This window comes from Cydia amplana, chromosome 22, assembly GCF_948474715.1.
Source record: "Cydia amplana chromosome 22, ilCydAmpl1.1, whole genome shotgun sequence".
Taxonomy (NCBI): Eukaryota; Metazoa; Arthropoda; class Insecta; order Lepidoptera; family Tortricidae; genus Cydia; species Cydia amplana.
In genome coordinates this window covers 801,592-820,522 of record NC_086090.1, presented here as the reverse complement: position 1 = coordinate 820,522, position 18,931 = coordinate 801,592, and the positions used below count along the sequence as shown (strand labels likewise).

The window sequence follows — 18,931 nt, the reverse complement described above, 5'->3', positions numbered from 1 at the left end:
AAGCTGTCACGCTGACGCCACGTCACCGAAGTGTCAAAACTGAAATTGAACTGTATACATAATTATGCACGTAGGTCTATGTTGCTCTGTGGTCTGTGACCGATTAATCGGTCTTTGGCGTTGAACCTACGGTGCGGATATATCGGTCAGTGGCGTCCAAAAGGTTAAAAAATGTATAAGCCTACCCATGTCTAAGTATATAATTAGTTAAATAGGTTAAGTGTATAAAACTGAGCGCATCTCGCCATCAAACGTAACAGTTTGGCGAGAATATAAATGTTTAGTAATTAAGATGTAAATTTAAATATATAAATAAAAAAATGTGTACTTACAAAAAAGCGGCCAAGTGCAAGTCGGACTCGCCCATGAAGGGTTCCGTATTTAGAGGATTTATGACGTATTAAAAAAAAACTACTTACTAGATCTCGTTCAAACCAATTTTCGGTGGAATTTTGCATGGTAATGTACATCATATATTTTTTTTAGTTTTATCATTCTCTTATTTTAGAAATTACAGGGGGGGGGCATAAATTTTACCACTTTGGAAGTGTCTCTCGCGCAAACTATTCAGTTTAGAAAAAAATGGTATTAGAAACCTCAATATCATTTTTGAAGACCTATCCATAGATACCCCACACGTATGGGTTTGATGAAAAATTTTTTTGAGTTTCAGTTCTAAGTATGGGGAAACCCAAAAAATTTTTTTTTCTATTTTTGTGTGCAAATCTTAATGCGGTTCACAGAATACATCTACCTACCAAGTTTCAACAGTATAGGTCTTATAGTTTCGGAAAAAAGTGGCTGTGACATACGGACGGACGGACAGACAGACAGACAGACATGATGAATCTATAAGGGTTCCGTTTTTTGCCATTTGGCTACGGAACCCTAAAAAGTATGTTTAAGGCACGGTATGTGCACGTATAAAGCGTAAGGTATTTTGGACGGTACTAAAATACGAATTAGCTGCAAATAGCATTTAGCTTTCCACCCATTGGCAAAAACCACAACCCTCAATTTTGACTTCATTATTAAAAAAGATTTTATTAAAGCTATAATTTCATTACTGACTAAGGTTTCTATGTACCTAATGAACAGTTCGCGTCAATTTTATGACACGTATCGTCTCAGTGCAAGATGTTTTATTAAAACTAGGTTTTAAGATATCTAGATGTCTTAAAAAAATCTTATCGAATATTTTTGTAAACATGTTGGTCGTAATATTAGAATTTTATGTAACCATTACACGTAAGCACATACACACAATAGTGTCCCCCTAGGGGGCGACGCCCCACAATTGTACATCTACGGTGGTAGAACAGTGAGTGTTACCGCTCGATGCGAGTGTTTAATCAGTGCGACAACCTCGGGATGTGGCAGGTTGCGGACTGGCGTGTGATCAAAAGCCACGGTGGTGTCCTCCTAGGGGGCGACGCCCCACAAACATTTACGGTGGCGTATGTTGTGGTGGTAAAACAGTGAGTGTTACCGCTCGATGCGAGTGTTTGATCAGTGCGACAACCTCGGGGTGTGGTAGGTTGCCTGGCGTGTGATCAAAAGCCACGATGGTGTCCCCCTAGGGGGCAACGCCCCACAATTGTACATTTACGGTGGCGTATGCTGTGGTGGTAGAACAGTAAGTGTTACCGCTCGATGCGAGTGTTTAATCAGTGCGACAACCTCGGGATGTGGCAGGTTGCGGACTGGCGTGTGATCAAAAGCCACGATGGTGTCCCCCTAGGGGGCAACGCCCCGCAATTGTACATTTACGGTGGCGTATGCTGTGGTGGTAGAACAGTAAGTGTTACCGCTCGATGCGAGTGTTTAATCAGTGCGACAACCTCAGGATGTGGTAGGTTGCCTGGCGTGTGATCAAAAGCCACGATGGTGTCCCCCTAGGGGGCGACGCCCCACAAACATTTACGGTGGCGTATGTTGTGGTGGTAGAACAGCGAGTGTTACCGCTCGATGCGAATGTTTAATCAGTGCGACAACCTCGGGATGTGGCAGGTTGCGGACAGGCGTGTGATTAAAAGCCACGAATCCACGATGGTGTCCCCCTAGGGGGCGACGCCCCACAGTTGTACATTTACGGTGGCGTATGTTGTGGTGGTAGAACAGAGAGTGTTACCGCTGAATGCGAGTGTTTAATCAAGGCGACAACCTCGGGATGTAGCAGATTGCGGACTGGCGTGTGATTAAAAGCCACGATGGTATCCTCCTAGGGAGCAACGCCCCACAATTGTACATTTACGGTGGCGTATGTTGTGGTGGTAGAACAGTGAGTGTTACCGCTCGATGCGAGTGTTTAATCAGTGCGACAACCTCGGGATGTGGCAGGTTGCGGACAGGCGTATGGTTGATGGCTACGATGGTGTCACCTACGTGAAGCAGGCCGCAGCGGGCAGCAGGCGAGTTCGGGATCAGTTGGCCTGTGGAAATACAAATCGTTTTCTTAATGGTCTCATTACGGTAAACCAGCTTAGGAAAGCTTAGCTAAGAAAAAGAAAAATGAATGAGAAGGATCTATATCTGAATCCCTAAAGTCTTATCTCCTATCTTTGCATTCCCTAATATTGGTTGTCATAATGATCAGTTGTCCTAACACTAAAAACCCTAATTTAGGTTTCCCTAATTATTGATTACTTATCCTAATGTTATTAAGTATATTTTCTTTTTTGCGAGGGTCGCAGTTCTAACCCTAACCTAACCCACTTTAGTGGCAGCAAGTTCTAAAACCTAACCATTTTTCAGAACCTTACATTATGGAAAATAATCGTTATGACAATTGATCGTTAGGGCATGTGCCCATTAGGACAAACCAGTTAGGGCAAGTGACTTTAGGACAAACGTTGTTAGGGATTCAGAATGACACCCGAATGAGAATGACTCTATTTGCATAACATGAAAAAAAGGTGCACGGCTTATTTGATGTCAAGCCCACATCGTCATCTTTAGGCGCTTGCTACTTTTCTCTAGTTGGACAGATCCTATTTGTTTCGTTGCGACCTACGGTGCCAGTCGCACCATCCGCACTTGACAGACTGATCAACGTCACCCGGCGCGCCGCGGCGGTTTACTATGAAACTTTCCATACAATACAATTTAGCGAACTCTTTAACGATGACAAACAGTTTGGTGCAACCGACCCTAATTTCATTTAATGACTAAGGTAAACGTGCTAGTGCTCGACATGCTAATTCCCAATAGATCCCTGCTGTCACCTCTATTGACAATGACTTAAGTTTCAAGATGACATGTACTGGTACCGCGTCGAGCACCAGTACGTTTACCTTAGCCCGTACCATGAGTCATTGACAGCGTCAAAACTGACATAAACGCTTTCGAGAACGTAATTTACTTTCTATACATCTCGCTTGCCCTAATATGTGAGTACGAGCGAGATTCATAGAAAGTAAATTACGTTCTCGATGGCGTTTATGTCAGTGTCAAACTGGTGGTAGTGGTACTGGTGGTATGTATATTGTCGCCTAGCACCCATAGTACAAGCTTTGCTTAGTTTGGGGCTAGGTTGATCTGTGTAAGATGTCCCCCAATTTTTTTTTTTTTTTTTTTTTTATCCCTATTTACCAATAGTGCTGGTGGCCTTGTTGGTGGAGGAAATGACGACGAACCCGAAGCCTTCGCCCTCATTCCTCGTCACCGTGACGTCATAGGGCACCGACGACCAGCCACCCGTCGCCGTGTCGTATTGCACTCCATACCTAAAGGTTAGTTAAGTTTAAAGTTAGTTAACAAAAAAAATCTAAATTGCTTTTTTTACTAGCGCTAGACAAAGAGAGAGAGAGATTAGTGCTAGAGGACGGAACTTCAAATGGCGGTCTTTTCATATTGAACATAATCCTCGAACCATTAACTAAAAAGTTCCTACTTCATTTAATTCTGTGAAAGTTTCGTGCTTTCGATTAGGATCACGATGACGCGCCGCACACGATAGGCGTGTCCTTCAAAGGGTTAAAAAAATTGAACCGCTGTCTACTATTTAATTTTTTTTTACTACAGTCAAAGTAAATTATGTAGCACAGTAAATTTACTGCTATCTTTCGACATATGATTAAAATTGTTAGAACACCATTTGACTTTGATCCTTATTCTTTCACTGATACGTGTCAGTTTGTTAAATGTCATAAATTAACGCCATCTTTTCGAGCGACGGCGCCACACCTTTGGCATACTGTCGAGTAGACGGCGTTAGTTTTTTATATTTAACAAATTGACACATATCAGTGAAAGAATAAGGATCAAAGTCAAATGGCGTTTTAATCTTCTGTAGAAAGATGGCAGTAAACGTACTATGGCTACATAATTAAACTCTATTCTCTTGACTACAGTCACACTTCGGACACTGGCGATCAAATGTATGAAACAAACGCGTTCCTACGCACACAGTCTAAGCTCGTGTAGGTGAACGCGTACCATGCTATGCTTGTGTGAGTGAGATGACATTGTAGGGTAAAGCTTTGGATTCCTCCGAAAACGGTGCCGTCATATTACGGCCGCTATATAGCGTTGACTGACGTCACTTGAACGTTGTCTATGTAAACAAGATGGCGCGGTTTCCTAGACGGCGTTACGTTACGTTGATTGTCAACGTAACGTAAGATGACGGCCGTCATGACGGTGTCGACAGTTTCGTGAACGTTTTATTAGATAGCGGTGACGCCATTTTGAATAAATGACACGAGATTTGAATAAATGATTCCGTACTACGATTATTTTCCTCTTCTGATGATATTTCATCCTCCAAGTAAATTATAGATGATCAAGCAAATCTTGTTAGTAGGAAAAGGCGCGAAATTCAAATTTTCTATGGGACGTTATCCCATCGCGCCTACATTTTCAAATTTGCCGCTTTGACCTTGGTGGATGACAGTGTGTTATGACGCCGTGGTACTTTCCACGTGTCGCCACCGTAAAGACGGCCGTCTTTTGCGGCCGCTATATGACGGCCGTCATATGACGGCACCGTTTTCGGAGGAATCCAAAGCTTGGGCGGCACTTTCAACGGGAGGCAGGGAGCGTCCATACTGTATTATACTGTGCTACAGTAGAAGGTTGCTAACTACAGGGTGACAACAGGAATATGAACTCTCGTGTGGTACTGACATGGGTCCGGGCGGGGGCTGCGGCGGGTAGAGGGGCGCGGGGTGCAGGATGCTGTAGGCGCCGGGCTGCGCGTGCGCGTGCGCGTGCGCGTGCAGCGCCGCCTCCGACCTGGTGGGGACGGGTCAAATGGAATGCATGCTTATTGCTTATGTTATGTGCTCAGATTAAGGATGTACAAAAACTAGTCTACCCAGCGGGCAGCGAGTCGGGTCACAAAAAATGCTGAATCAAAAATATAGCCGGTCAAACAACTATTTCAGTAGAAAATGGCGCGAAATTAAAATTGTCTATGGGAGGATAATCTTTTGCGCATAAATTTTTTAATTTGCCGCCTTTTTCTACTAACGGAAATGGCTTGACAGACTATAAACAGTTTGGCGCTGACAGCATATTTTATAGGCAAATTTTATATTAAAGAAAAAAATTGAAAAATTACGCTTAATATAAAATTTGGAATATCGCTCGCAGACGTAATCTGCATGTTTAAAAAAAATTGATTTAAAGTGTTGCCATATAAAAATAGCTTATGAGTACAGTAGGTACTCGCTTGTCATATTAACATGGATGTTTTACGTTACTATGATACGTTAATAATATGTTAATTCAATTATAGTCATACCAATTTGTAAGTAAATAGAAAAAAAAAGAAGTTAATGATAAAAATAAAGTATGAAAAAAAACGTCAGTTTTAAAATAGTATTCCTCAACCAACGTACTTACGTAAGTAAGGGCTGATGTTGAGTAGGCATAGTCGGTAACCCCAAGGATTGTATGTCGGCTCGGTTGTGCCGCACGCCTAGCGTTACCTGTTCAAATAAGAAGGTACAATCTGTGACCACGTCAACTTGAAAAGACATTTCACTTAATTAAAACCAAAATATTACTTTGCTAATCCGCGAAAAGATAACGTGCTAGTAAATCAGTGCCAACCCGTTATACTTGCGTATTTTTTACATGAAATTAATGTTCCCACCGCAAAAATAAATACGCAAATAAATATAACAAACCACCACCAAAAGAACAATATTCGACACGTGATTCGCCTCTCTACGAGGCATCCTCGGGAGACCCGATCTATTTACGAAATACTTTCGTAATGGTCGTAATTTTAGCCTCTACGTTCCATTTAGAAAGAAAAATGAAAAAAAAAAAAAAAAAAAAAAATATATATATATATATATATATATATAGAAAGGGACCAGGCTGAAAATCAGGGCTGGATATATGAAAGAAAGAAAGAAAATACATTTATTTATGACACACAGATAACAATATGAAATGTAAATTAATGTTAGTTCCTACCTACTATGTTTAAGGTGTTTATTCTAATTGTAAGATTTCTAGTTGTAAGAATGCAAGATTTCTAGTTGTGGCAATAAACTGTCTTTATCTTATCTTTTAGGTCAGCTGACCTTGGATTCTGTGTGGTGTAGACGTCACCCCCAATTTAGACTCGCGCGCGAGCCACGAGACGAGCCGCGAGCCGCGCCACGAGACGCGAGTGTAAGCGGTGGGCTCGCGGCTCGTCTCGTGGCTCGCAAGCTCGTCGAGCTAATATAATTTAAACACTAACGGCACGGCATAAGGTTTATAACCGAATGACAAGCCGAACGCGAGTGTAAGCGGTGGAGTCGCGTCTCGCGGCTCGTCTCGTGGCTCGCGCGAGAGTCTAATTCACACACACACACACACACACACACACAACACACACACACACACACACACACATATACACACCCTAAAAGCATACACCTTATCACCCTCTTTCACACATCATTTTAATTAGGTTTAGTTACCGTATGTTACCTACTCCTTTGTAAGCCCCAAGATACAGGCTCAGCCTAGTTTGGTGCTTACCGGACACCTTTGTGATTGCCTACCTATTTTATTATGATAGATAGATAGATAGATAGATAGATAGATAGATAGATAGATAAACCATTTATTAGCTTGCCACAATACACACATTGACAGAAAAAACAGAAACAATATATAACAATATCAAACTAAAACTAAAATCAGGAACAAGATGTATCAATAAATGTGCTGTGTGCGTTGCAGCAAAACAAAAGGGTTCTGGCTCAGTAATACGCTCCACTCTTTCGGGTGAAGCACTGATATTATAAATAAATTATTCTTATTCTTCTTATTCTTATTCTTAATTCGCCTATCAGCAGTGTACTCACGTGTCCTCGGGCGGCGGCCTGGCACACGCGGGCGACGGCGGCGGCGTGCGCGGCGCCGGCCAGCGACACGCCGTCCGCCGACGTCAGCAGGTCGCCCGGCCGCAGCAGACCGTCCGCCGGACCGCCTACACACCAAACTAATTATCTATAGTCTGTCAAGCCGGATATGTCAGTAGCAATGTAAAGCAAACTAAAGTATGGTATCCCTAGGAAACGAACAAAAAGCAGCAATGTACATCGAACATCGATGAAATGTAAACAAAATAGTTCCACAGATAAGATATAAATGACACGCGATTTTAGAATAATTTAAACGTAGTGTTGCTAACCCGCGATTTTTCAAATCTGCCGCCTTTTTCTACTGACAAGATTTGCTTAAACGAGTATAGCTATCTAATAGGGACGATGACACATGTTGAATTTTATAACAAAATCTAGTAAAATAGATAGCAAACGAGCAATTTATCACAATAATGTGGATAAAATAAAATATTGAAAAATTACAAAAATACAGGACCTGAAAGTTTCAAAATTTAAGTTTTTTTTTAACTTCCAAAAACGATAAAAGTAAGGGTACCATTCGATTCCTTACATTTCACCAAAAAAAATATTGTGTAGCAACTATATACATAAACGCAATATTTCACCGACAAAAACGCAATTTTCTTGTTTTGTCCATACTACAACGTGGGCGATGACGTCACGGCCTCTGGCCGTTTTGTATAGGGCGTTCCGCGAATGAAGTGCGACTGTCGGACTTTGACTACAATTTCTGACTTTTGTGTTACTTTAATGCAATGGGTCCCATATAGACATTTGACCCTAAAAACAAACCCGATCGATTGATACCATAAAAAAAATTAGTCATGTAGCCTATTATCAAACTAATTACTGTGGGCTACCGTTTGCGAGTTATTTACGAAAAACAAAAAAAAACGATCCTAGAGCAAATTATACGTAACTTTCTCACTTTAATAGATTTTAAAATTATCTAGCCATACATTTAAAAGTGGAAAAATTACTGTCTTGGGTGAGACTTGGACTCACGGCCTCCATCCTGTAGCATCGGTCGCAGACGTTTCTGCTTGTTAATAATTAAATTAATCTATCCATTTTGTACAGGTGACCCTAATCCTGGTCACGGCACCAATTGTAACACTCCTCCCTCACTCGAGACAATCCTATCCTACTTATTTAGACTTATTGTTTGGGCTAAAACCAATAAAAAATGCTGCAAATTCTCTTGAAAATACAAGTTGTCTATACTTAAAAATCTTGATTTACAATGAAAATAACCTGTGAAAACGTTAAGATGCACCACGCCATTCGTGTATGAATTTTGAATTTTATGACGCGCTCATTTGACCACGTATTTAGCCACATAAGTCAAGTACTCTGACATACACTCAAAATTACCAAACAGTTATAACGGCGTTATTTATAAACGTCTGCTAAGTTAGTCATCTGATGATCAACTTTTGTCCCTCTCTATGGCATAACGACAGATAGGGAAAACAAAACGACGATCATCTACTGATTAAGTTAGCAGCCATTTATGAATAACGCCATACACAATAACATACCCGGGACGACATAACCGACGGCGACACGGCTGCCGTCTTCAGTGCCTCCGACGATACGGAAGCCGAAACCGGCCGCTCCTCGAGCCAATCGGACCAGGACGTCCGCCTCCGGGTCCGCCGCTCCGCCTGCCTCAACCTGTACAAATAAATGTTTTATTATAGTTCCTGGGCTATTACCACGAAAATCGAAGTTCTCAAATTGCGGGCATTTTTCTCTGCCACTCTAATTACGTCTTCATTGGAGTAAAAGAGATCCCCGCAATTTGCGAATTTCGGTTTTCGCGGTAGCCCCTCTGATTGGTTCATTTTATCGAAATACAGAACTTTAAAAGGGCACGTCCTCACTCAACTACACAAAAAGGCACACAAATTACCTAGGTACACTAGCAATAGTTTGTTAATTACCTATTTAAGTACCACTCTAACGGGGTGAAAGATTCCGAGGGAGCAGGACGCAACGGGTTCCGTACATAAAGTTCGACTCACGCTTGACTGTACATTTCTAATAGGTTTTCCTGTCATCTATAGGTCACTAATTTGTGCATTACGGGTTCCGTTTTTTCCTTTTGAGGTACGGAACCCTAAGAACGTTAACCTTTTCCACGCCGTGTCAAACACAAAAGCTGTCACTCAGACGCCACTCATTGAAGTGCGGTGCGGATATATCGGTCATTGGCGTCCAAAAGGTTAATGTAATCTTACCTGTGGGTAGTTGCCGACGTAGACGGCATTTTGTTGCGCTATCGAGTCGTTATCGTAACAAGATGGCGATCTTCGAGACACGGGAGAGTGCATATGTCGGGGCGGGGAGTTTTCTCGCATTCTGAAAATTATTTATTTTGAGAAAAGGCTGAAAATGTTTACGCACAGCCACTTTGAAAATTTGAAATAAATATATAATTTGAAAATAAAATTAATTCAATTTGTTTATATTTGAAATATAGTTGGTCAAACCAATTTGTCAGTCAGTAAAAACCAGGAAAACTATACTCATCCTTTTCTTTTGGGTACTAGTACTAGTGTAAGACAAAGATAGTTATGATTCTCTCTATCTATGTTTGAAATGAGACAGTCCTTTGACAAACTATAGATTACTTAATACAAGACAATTAAGCGCAAGACAAGCGACAAAAACTATTTGTGAGTAATTAAATCTATAAACACGTTTGCGGTTTTGAATGTCTGACGTATAGTTTAAAATGGACCTTAATACTTTACCTCACAGTCCTTAATGCTTTATCATAATTTGAGAATTATTTTAGGGTATTACCTCATACTGTCTTTGCTTCTTGATGGTGAATTGTTAGACGGTGAGCGGCTGTGTAGTCTCGCAGTAGGCGTGGCGCCTAAGAGTCGTTCGGAGGCGCTGGTATTGCTGGGGGACTGGCTTCTCATACGACCTGGGATCAATGGTTGATAGTCAACTTGCAGCAACAATATTATATCACACTGATTTAAACTTTCACGATTTTTACACATTATTAAATTATACAACGGGACTTAATCGCATATCTAAGTTTTAAGATTTACCTCCGACGTTTCGAGGACGGCGTTGTCCCCGTGGTCTCGGAGAAGACTGGCTTAAGTTGACATCAGCATCGTCTAACCGCGCGAGTTTTTCGAACTACCCGCACTTGGTCTTGTTTACGTCGGAGGTAAATCTTAAAACTTAGATACGCGATTAAGTCCCGTTGTATAATTTAATAATAATATATCATTCAAGTAAAAAGTTACCGGTTTAATAATACAAGTTTTTATTTAACTTGCCTTGTTAGTATGTTAGTTAAATCTTGGAGGCTAAAGACCTACTTCCCGATTTTCGATTGAGCTGAAATTTTGCATGCAATATTATTGAATTGGAGCTGATCTGATGATGGAGACAGGAGGTGGCAATGGGAACTCTGTGATAAAACAACGCAAACTAATTGTGTTTTGTGTTATTAGAATGTCTCGATGAATATTAGTTGCATGTGGAAAGAAAAGTACAGTCAGCGATTAAAGCTTGTACCAAAAATGTAATTTAAGCCAAAAACTTATTACTTGTATCACTATATACTATTAAACAAAGTCGCTTCCCTCTGTCTGTCTGTCCCTATGTATCCTTAGATTTTAAAACTACGCAACGGATTTTGATGCGGTTTTTTTTAATAGAGTTTATGTATAATTTGTTAACCCGTGCGAAGCCGGGGCGGGTCGCTAGTGTGCAATAAGGGTACGCTTTATTAGTTACCTGTGGAATTGGAAGGCGAGCGCGGCCTCATTCGACTGGTAGAAGGTGACTGGGCGTGAGGCAGCGCGCCCAGCGCGGCTGTGGTTGGCGAATGCAGCATGCCATCTTCTGGAAAACCTGCAGACAATATTCCACATGTATATATTATTTAAGGCAGTGGCTCTCACCTTTGAAGAGCCACCGCTACGACTACTACATAGGCTACGGGAACTGCTTACCATCAGGCGGGCTGTATGCTTGTTTGCCACAGATGTAGTATTAAAAAAAACCGGCCAAGTGCGAGTCGGACTCGCGCACGGAGGGTTCCGCACCATCAACAAAAAATAGAGCAAAACAAGCAAAAAAACGGTCACCCATCCAAGTACTGACCCCGCCCGACGTTGCTTAACTTCGGTCAAAAATCACGTTTGTTGTATGGGAGCCCCACTTAAATCTTTATTTTATTCTGTTTTTAGTATTTGTTGTTATAGCGGCAACAGAAATACATCATCTGTGAAAATTTCAACTGTCTAGCTATCACGGTTCGTGAGATACAGCCTGGTGACAGACGGACGGACGGACAGCGGAGTCTTAGTAATAGGGTCCCGTTTTTACCCTTTGGGTACGGAACCCTAAAAACATACCTCCATTATCACTGCTATCCGCGACACTAGCGTTCCCTCTCCAGTACGCCGCATTCATATCCACATGGACGGTCGGCGTTGGCACCTCCCCCCAATTCCCGTTCCATCTCTCCCCGTTCTCCCATCCGTTCCCATTCTCCCATTTCTGCCCGTTCTGCTCCCATTTCTGCCCGTTCTGTTCCCATTTTTGGCCATTCTGTTCCCATTTTTGCCCGTTTCCTTCCCACTTTTGGGCGTTATCGTCCCATTTCTGTGAGTTCTCGGCCCAGTTTCGAATGTTGTTGGAGTTGTCCACCCACGTTTCTCGTTCTTGCTGAAAAAATTGTAAAAAATAATCCATCAAGTAAAATAAGAAATTACACAGAACATAGGGTTAGGCAACAAGCGGCCTTATCGCTAAAAAGCGATCTCCTCACGGCAAAACCTTGGGTTGGGGAAAACGAAGACAGTAAAAAACACTCCTACACCTATTTAGCTTTTTGTGTATCTGAGTGCTTATTTTTAACAATATAAAGTTTCATAATCCTTTCCCTGACTATGGAAAGCAATCTGTGTAAATAAGTATGTACAGATGTAGTGCATAATTATTTTCCTTCGTATTTTTACGGAAATGTACGAACGTGTCTTGCTATTTCAGTCAGTCTCGGGAAAAAAGTACTGAGGTTGATTGAAGGAGCATGACAAATACAGGGGTCACCAAATCGCGGACCGCGGTCCGCACCCGGACCGCCGACCTATTATTATTTTTGTACTTTTTTAATAAACTCTAGGAGAAACGGACCGCGATGGTCATTTTATTTTAGGAACCAGACCCCTTAAGAAACTAATTGGTGACCTCTCGGAGTAGCCATTAACAGGCTTTCCCCTCTGTCGAAAATAGGCGGCCAACGGTCATACACAATGTATGGACTGACGTTTATCTGACATGGCTATTTTTACGTTACGCATACATTTGACGTTCCCCTCCCCCGCAAAAATCGGCAGACTGTTTTGTACAGAAAATTACAGACATGGCGTCTCCGTTTGATTATATCCTCCAAGGGTCTAAAAGTCCAAGTTTTGTGTGATGTAATGAATGGATGACCGTTACCTGCCACTGATCATTGTAGGGCTGCGCGGGCAGCGTGAGCCGCGTCCCCGGGGTGCTGCTCCGGCGCCGCCGCTCTATGAGACTCTCCCGTTGCTTGTGCTCCGGCACTGCGTATGTTGCATCCACTGCAAGACATAGTTTCATAATCATAATCATAATCAGGGATGTTGCGGATGCCGATTTTTTGACATCCGCGGATGCGGATTTTTAAAGGCTCACATCCGCGGATGCGGATGTCAAGATAGTACCATAAAAAACGTCAAATATTACATTTTAGTAATTTTTATTTCAAAAAACCGGCCAAGTGCGAGTCGGACTCGCGTTCCAAGGGTTCCGTACATTAAGTCCTACTCACGCTTGACTGCTCATTTCTAATAGGTTTTTTTGGTTAATGACTAAATTACCTAGCAGTCTAGCACTTACGCCGATGCTAAGACGTTCCTGTACCGACCTGTTCCACATCCGCATCCGCATTAAATCCGCATCGATTTTATGCGGATGCGGATGCGGATGTTGAAAATAATGCGGAAGATCCGCGGTTGCGGATATTCGCAACATCCCTGATCATAATCATTTAATCGCAATCCATGGTATTACAGGTGTTAACTTAGATTAGGTACAGCATGGACCCTATAAGGGTGTGGCAACATAATAATATTATACATAGGTATATAAGGGAAATTAAACTAATTAATTGTCCATAAACTCTTGCAGAGTGTTTGTCAAAGGACTGTCTCATTTTAAACGTAGAGAGAATCATAATATCTTTGTCTTACACTAGAACCCAAAAGAAAAGGATGAGTATAGTTTCCTGGTTCTTACTGATTGACAAATTGGTTTGACCAACAATATTAACTTACTCATTTTATATGGAACTAGAATTAAAGGTAATACTTGCGTAAGACTGGCTGAGCCAAAGTGGTAAGCGTTAAGATTAATCGCCGATTGAAAAAAAAAACCGGCCAAGTGCGAGTCGGACTCGCGCACGGAGGGTTCCGCACCATCAACAAAAAACAAGCAAAAAAACGGTCACCCATCCAAGTACTGACCCCGCCCGACGTTGCTTAACTTCGGTCAAAAATCACGTTTGTTGTATGGGAGCCCCACTTAAATCTTTATTTTATTCTGTTTTTAGTATTTGTTGTTATAGCGGCAACAGAAATACATCATCTGTGAAAATTTCAACTGTCTAGCTATCACGGTTCGTGAGATACAGCCTGGTGACAGACGGACGGACGGACAGCGGAGTCTTAGTAATAGGGTCCCGTTTTTACCCTTTGGGTACGGAACCCTAAAAAAAGATAAATTATAATCACGTGAGTTTTAGTTGGCATCAGACATTTCGAGACATATTTATCTTTCGATTGGCGTTAACGAATGACGATTACCTAACCTAGGGGCTATTCATAAATTACGTCATTTCAAATGGGGGGGGAGGGGTCTGGACATCGGATGATGGTAGCATGACCTAGGAGGAAACGGGGTCATTTGAAGCATGATTTTTGGATGATTTTAGTCAAAGAGGTCAAAAATCGTCAAAAATAGATGACGTAATTTATGAACAGTCCCCTACGCCTGTTTTCGTGGGACATTTTAATTTTATGGGTTGAAAATTTATCTATTTTGTAAAGGACAAACTACAAGCATCTACAGGCATGTCGAGTAACTTACAGATGTAATAACACATGTGTATGGCTGCAAATAACAAACATGTGTTAAGTATAAGTACTATCACGGATTTTCATTGTTAAGCTTTGTAGGGTTTTCCTTACATTGGGCATCTCACAGCGTAAGTATTGAAAACCCAATGTAAACCAACCAAGTAATGTGATGCCACAATAAAATAAAGCAAATTAAAACAATAGGCTGTGACAGACAGACGCAGGAGTCACTACATAGTATAAAACAAAGTCGCTTCCGTCTGTCCCTATGTATGCTTAGATCTTTAAAACTACGCAACGGATTTTGATGCGTTTTTTTAATAGATAGTGATTCAAGAGGAAGGTTTATGTATAATTTGTTAACCCGTGCGAAGCCGGGGCGGGTCGCTAGTTCATAATAATTAGAATTTAAAATGATTGTCAGTTGTAAAAGTGTCATTCAATAGAACTTGCTAACTATGTAAACAAAGGTTAAGATCGGTTTTCCTAGGATAGCGGTGCCGTCATATAGCGGCCGTCTCCATACTAAATTATACGGCTAAATATGGATGTCGTAGTATTTGTATGGAGACGGCCGCTATATGACGGCACCGCTTTCGGAGGAAACCAAAGCTTTACTACTAAATTGATATTCAGTGTCAACTTTAGTATGGCGGTTTGTTTACATAGTTAGCAAGTTCTATTGAATGACAGTTTAAATATGTGTAAGTGTTACCAGAGTTCATGGCATCGAGCCTGTGCCTCAGCGAGTCTGGTGTGTGCAGGGCAGGCGACCTCAGCTGCTCGGCCGTGGGGGTCTTGCTTCTGCCGAGCTGGCTGTTGGTTGTATACGTATGTGTAAGTGTTACCAGAGTTCATGGCATCGAGCCTGTGCCTCAGCGAGTCTGGTGTGTGCAGGGCAGGCGACCTCAGCTGCTCGGCCGTGGGGGTCTTGCTTCTGCCGAGCTGGCTGTTGGTTGTATACGTATGTGTAAGTGTTACCAGAGTTCATGGCATCGAGCCTGTGCCTCAGCGAGTCTGGTGTGTGCAGGGCAGGCGACCTCAGCTGCTCGGCCGTGGGGGTCTTGCTTCTGCCGAGCTGGCTGTTGGTTGTATACGTATGTGTAAGTGTTACCAGAGTTCATGGCATCGAGCCTGTGCCTCAGCGAGTCTGGTGTGTGCAGGGCAGGCGACCTCAGCTGCTCGGCCGTGGGGGTCTTGCTTCTGCCGAGCTGGCTGTTGGTTGTATACGTATGTGTAAGTGTTACCAGAGTTCATGGCATCGAGCCTGTGCCTCAGCGAGTCTGGTGTGTGCAGGGCAGGCGACCTCAGCTGCTCGGCCGTGGGGGTCTTGCTTCTGCCGAGCTGGCTGTTGGTTGTATACGTATGTGTAAGTGTTACCAGAGTTCATGGCATCGAGCCTGTGCCTCAGCGAGTCTGGTGTGTGCAGGGCAGGCGACCTCAGCTGCTCGGCCGTGGGGGTCTTGCTTCTGCCGAGCTGGCTGTTGGTTGTATACGTATGTGTAAGTGTTACCAGAGTTCATGGCATCGAGCCTGTGCCTCAGCGAGTCTGGTGTGTGCAGGGCAGGCGACCTCAGCTGCTCGGCCGTGGGGGTCTTGCTTCTGCCGAGCTGGCTGTTGGTTGTATACGTATGTGTAAGTGTTACCAGAGTTCATGGCATCGAGCCTGTGCCTCAGCGAGTCTGGTGTGTGCAGGGCAGGCGACCTCAGCTGCTCGGCCGTGGGGGTCTTGCTTCTGCCGAGCTGGCTGTTGGTTGTATACGTATGTGTAAGTGTTACCAGAGTTCATGGCATCGAGCCTGTGCCTCAGCGAGTCTGGTGTGTGCAGGGCAGGCGACCTCAGCTGCTCGGCCGTGGGGGTCTTGCTTCTGCCGAGCTGGCTGTTGGTTGTATACGTATGTGTAAGTGTTACCAGAGTTCATGGCATCGAGCCTGTGCCTCAGCGAGTCTGGTGTGTGCAGGGCAGGCGACCTCAGCTGCTCGGCCGTGGGGGTCTTGCTTCTGCCGAGCTGGCTGTTGGTTGTATACGTATGTGTAAGTGTTACCAGAGTTCATGGCATCGAGCCTGTGCCTCAGCGAGTCTGGTGTGTGCAGGGCAGGCGACCTCAGCTGCTCGGCCGTGGGGGTCTTGCTTCTGCCGAGCTGGCTGTTGGTTGTATACGTATGTGTAAGTGTTACCAGAGTTCATGGCATCGAGCCTGTGCCTCAGCGAGTCTGGTGTGTGCAGGGCAGGCGACCTCAGCTGCTCGGCCGTGGGGGTCTTGCTTCTGCCGAGCTGGCTGTTGGTTGTATACGTATGTGTAAGTGTTACCAGAGTTCATGGCATCGAGCCTGTGCCTCAGCGAGTCTGGTGTGTGCAGGGCAGGCGACCTCAGCTGCTCGGCCGTGGGGGTCTTGCTTCTGCCGAGCTGGCTGTTGGTTGTATACGTATGTGTAAGTGTTACCAGAGTTCATGGCATCGAGCCTGTGCCTCAGCGAGTCTGGTGTGTGCAGGGCAGGCGACCTCAGCTGCTCGGCCGTGGGGGTCTTGCTTCTGCCGAGCTGGCTGTTGGTTGTATACGTATGTGTAAGTGTTACCAGAGTTCATGGCATCGAGCCTGTGCCTCAGCGAGTCTGGTGTGTGCAGGGCAGGCGACCTCAGCTGCTCGGCCGTGGGGGTCTTGCTTCTGCCGAGCTGGCTGTTGGTTGTATACGTATGTGTAAGTGTTACCAGAGTTCATGGCATCGAGCCTGTCCCTCAGCGAGTCTGGTGTGTGCAGGGCAGGCGACCTCAGCTGCTCGGCCGTGGGGGTCTTGCTTCTGCCGAGCTGGCTGTTGGTTGTATACGTATGTGTAAGTGTTACCAGAGTTCATGGCATCGAGCCTGTCCCTCAGCGAGTCTGGTGTGTGCAGGGCAGGCGACCTCAGCTGCTCGGCCGTGGGGGTCTTGCTTCTGCCGAGCTGGCTGTTGGTTGCTGTCGCTGGAATAATGTAGCCTCCTGTTATTTCAGGTTTAAAACCGTATAGGATGGTATTCCACATATCCAATTTCTTTGTCCAATGTGCATTGCGTAATTTACGTGCCACTCTCTTATTACGCAAAATATGAGACGCAAATACACACTGGACAAAGAAATTGGATAGTTGGAATACCATCCTGTTTGGTAGCTAGGTGCAAAGATTTAATGGTCATCTTGAATACTTTTTTATGAGATAAAAGCTACAAACATAGGGGACTCGTCGTGGGGCGTCGTGGCAATTATTATTTTTTAGGAGCGGGACAAATTTGGGCGAAAATTTCAAAATGACTACACCAATCATACTCAAAAGATATTTACAGTACATATGGGGCTACTTTTCCGCACTAGTGCGTAAAATAGCACTTTTCGTGCGTATGTCGAAACTTTAAAGTACCATATGTAGTGTAAAACGTTGTTCGATACACGTGCGAATAGGTAATTCGCAACTCGTGTCGATTTAAAACACTCCCTTCGGTCGTGTTTTAATTTATCGCCACTCGTTTCGAATTTCCTCTTTTTCGCACTTGTATCGAAAATAACTATTTTATGATAGTACTGATAAAAATATGGTTCTTTCCTATTTTTAGAACGGCCTTGACAGGAATTCATAGCCAGGTAAAGGACATAATTTTTGGAAGTAGGTAACTTGTTTTGTATGTTTATTGTTTTTCTTACTGTTCGCAGGAGGGACTCGAGTAGCCGAGCGACTGCGAGGGGCTCTAGCAGTAGCATTGTTCCGCCGCCACACTCGGATCGTAGTCTCGTGCATGGCGGGGCAGTCCTTCAGGACCTGAAATAATGATTATAGTAACTGAATGGCAAATTACAGAAAGTTTCTAAAAAGTGAGGATTTTTTTTGATAACATTTGGGGAAACAATCACAGGAATTAAAATTAAATGCTGTTTCCTTTAGATCTCCAAAAGCAACTCGCCTTAGATCTTTTCATGTTGAAAGCAATTATTATTCAATATCTGTAACTACGCTGTTTTGACATTTTTAATTTTTGAATCTCATACAAAATATTTTTTTGAGAAGCCTTAGCCGCTTTGATAGATCTTATGTATGTTTACTGACAGCAATACTGACCATCGGTGAATTTTAAACCATTATATTAAGGTTTATGTATGATCAGGTAACAGTGAACGATGGTAGGTACGGGTACCTGCACGACCCGCTGGTGCGGCGCGTGTCGCACGTCGGTGTCCCCGATCTGCAGCAGTAAGTCCCCCTCGCGGAGCCCCGCGCCGGAACACCGTGACCGGTCCAACACCTGTTCAATAAGTTGAGTGGCGCTTTCAATTTCTTGAGTATCCAACATTGAACTCACATATTAGGAAAGTGAAAGTGTTTTAATTCGCAGATTCAAAAAATTAAAAATTCTTGTTGGCGCTATATAATTACGGAGTCATAATTAAGCGTGATTTAAAAAAA

General features: G+C 43.4%; 1 protein-coding gene across 1 annotated transcript in view; it reads right to left on the bottom strand.

Moving 5' to 3' along the window:
- Positions 1–2,174: 2,174 nt before the first annotated feature.
- Positions 2,175–18,931, bottom strand: part of LOC134658400 (uncharacterized) — a 32,318-nt gene continuing 15,561 nt past the window's right edge. Inside the window, exons 9-22 of the mRNA XM_063514084.1 lie at positions 18,663–18,770; positions 18,175–18,289; positions 17,344–17,460; positions 12,840–12,964; positions 11,750–12,062; positions 11,127–11,243; positions 10,167–10,296; positions 9,599–9,719; positions 8,897–9,032; positions 7,314–7,438; positions 5,848–5,933; positions 5,128–5,235; positions 3,592–3,725; positions 2,175–2,432 (exon numbers count right to left, since the gene is read on the bottom strand). Of these exons, the coding sequence (XP_063370154.1) occupies positions 2,251–2,432; positions 3,592–3,725; positions 5,128–5,235; positions 5,848–5,933; positions 7,314–7,438; positions 8,897–9,032; positions 9,599–9,719; positions 10,167–10,296; positions 11,127–11,243; positions 11,750–12,062; positions 12,840–12,964; positions 17,344–17,460; positions 18,175–18,289; positions 18,663–18,770 (1,917 nt within the window). The 3' untranslated portion in view covers positions 2,175–2,250. The remainder of the gene's footprint in view (positions 2,433–3,591; positions 3,726–5,127; positions 5,236–5,847; positions 5,934–7,313; positions 7,439–8,896; positions 9,033–9,598; positions 9,720–10,166; positions 10,297–11,126; positions 11,244–11,749; positions 12,063–12,839; positions 12,965–17,343; positions 17,461–18,174; positions 18,290–18,662; positions 18,771–18,931) is intronic.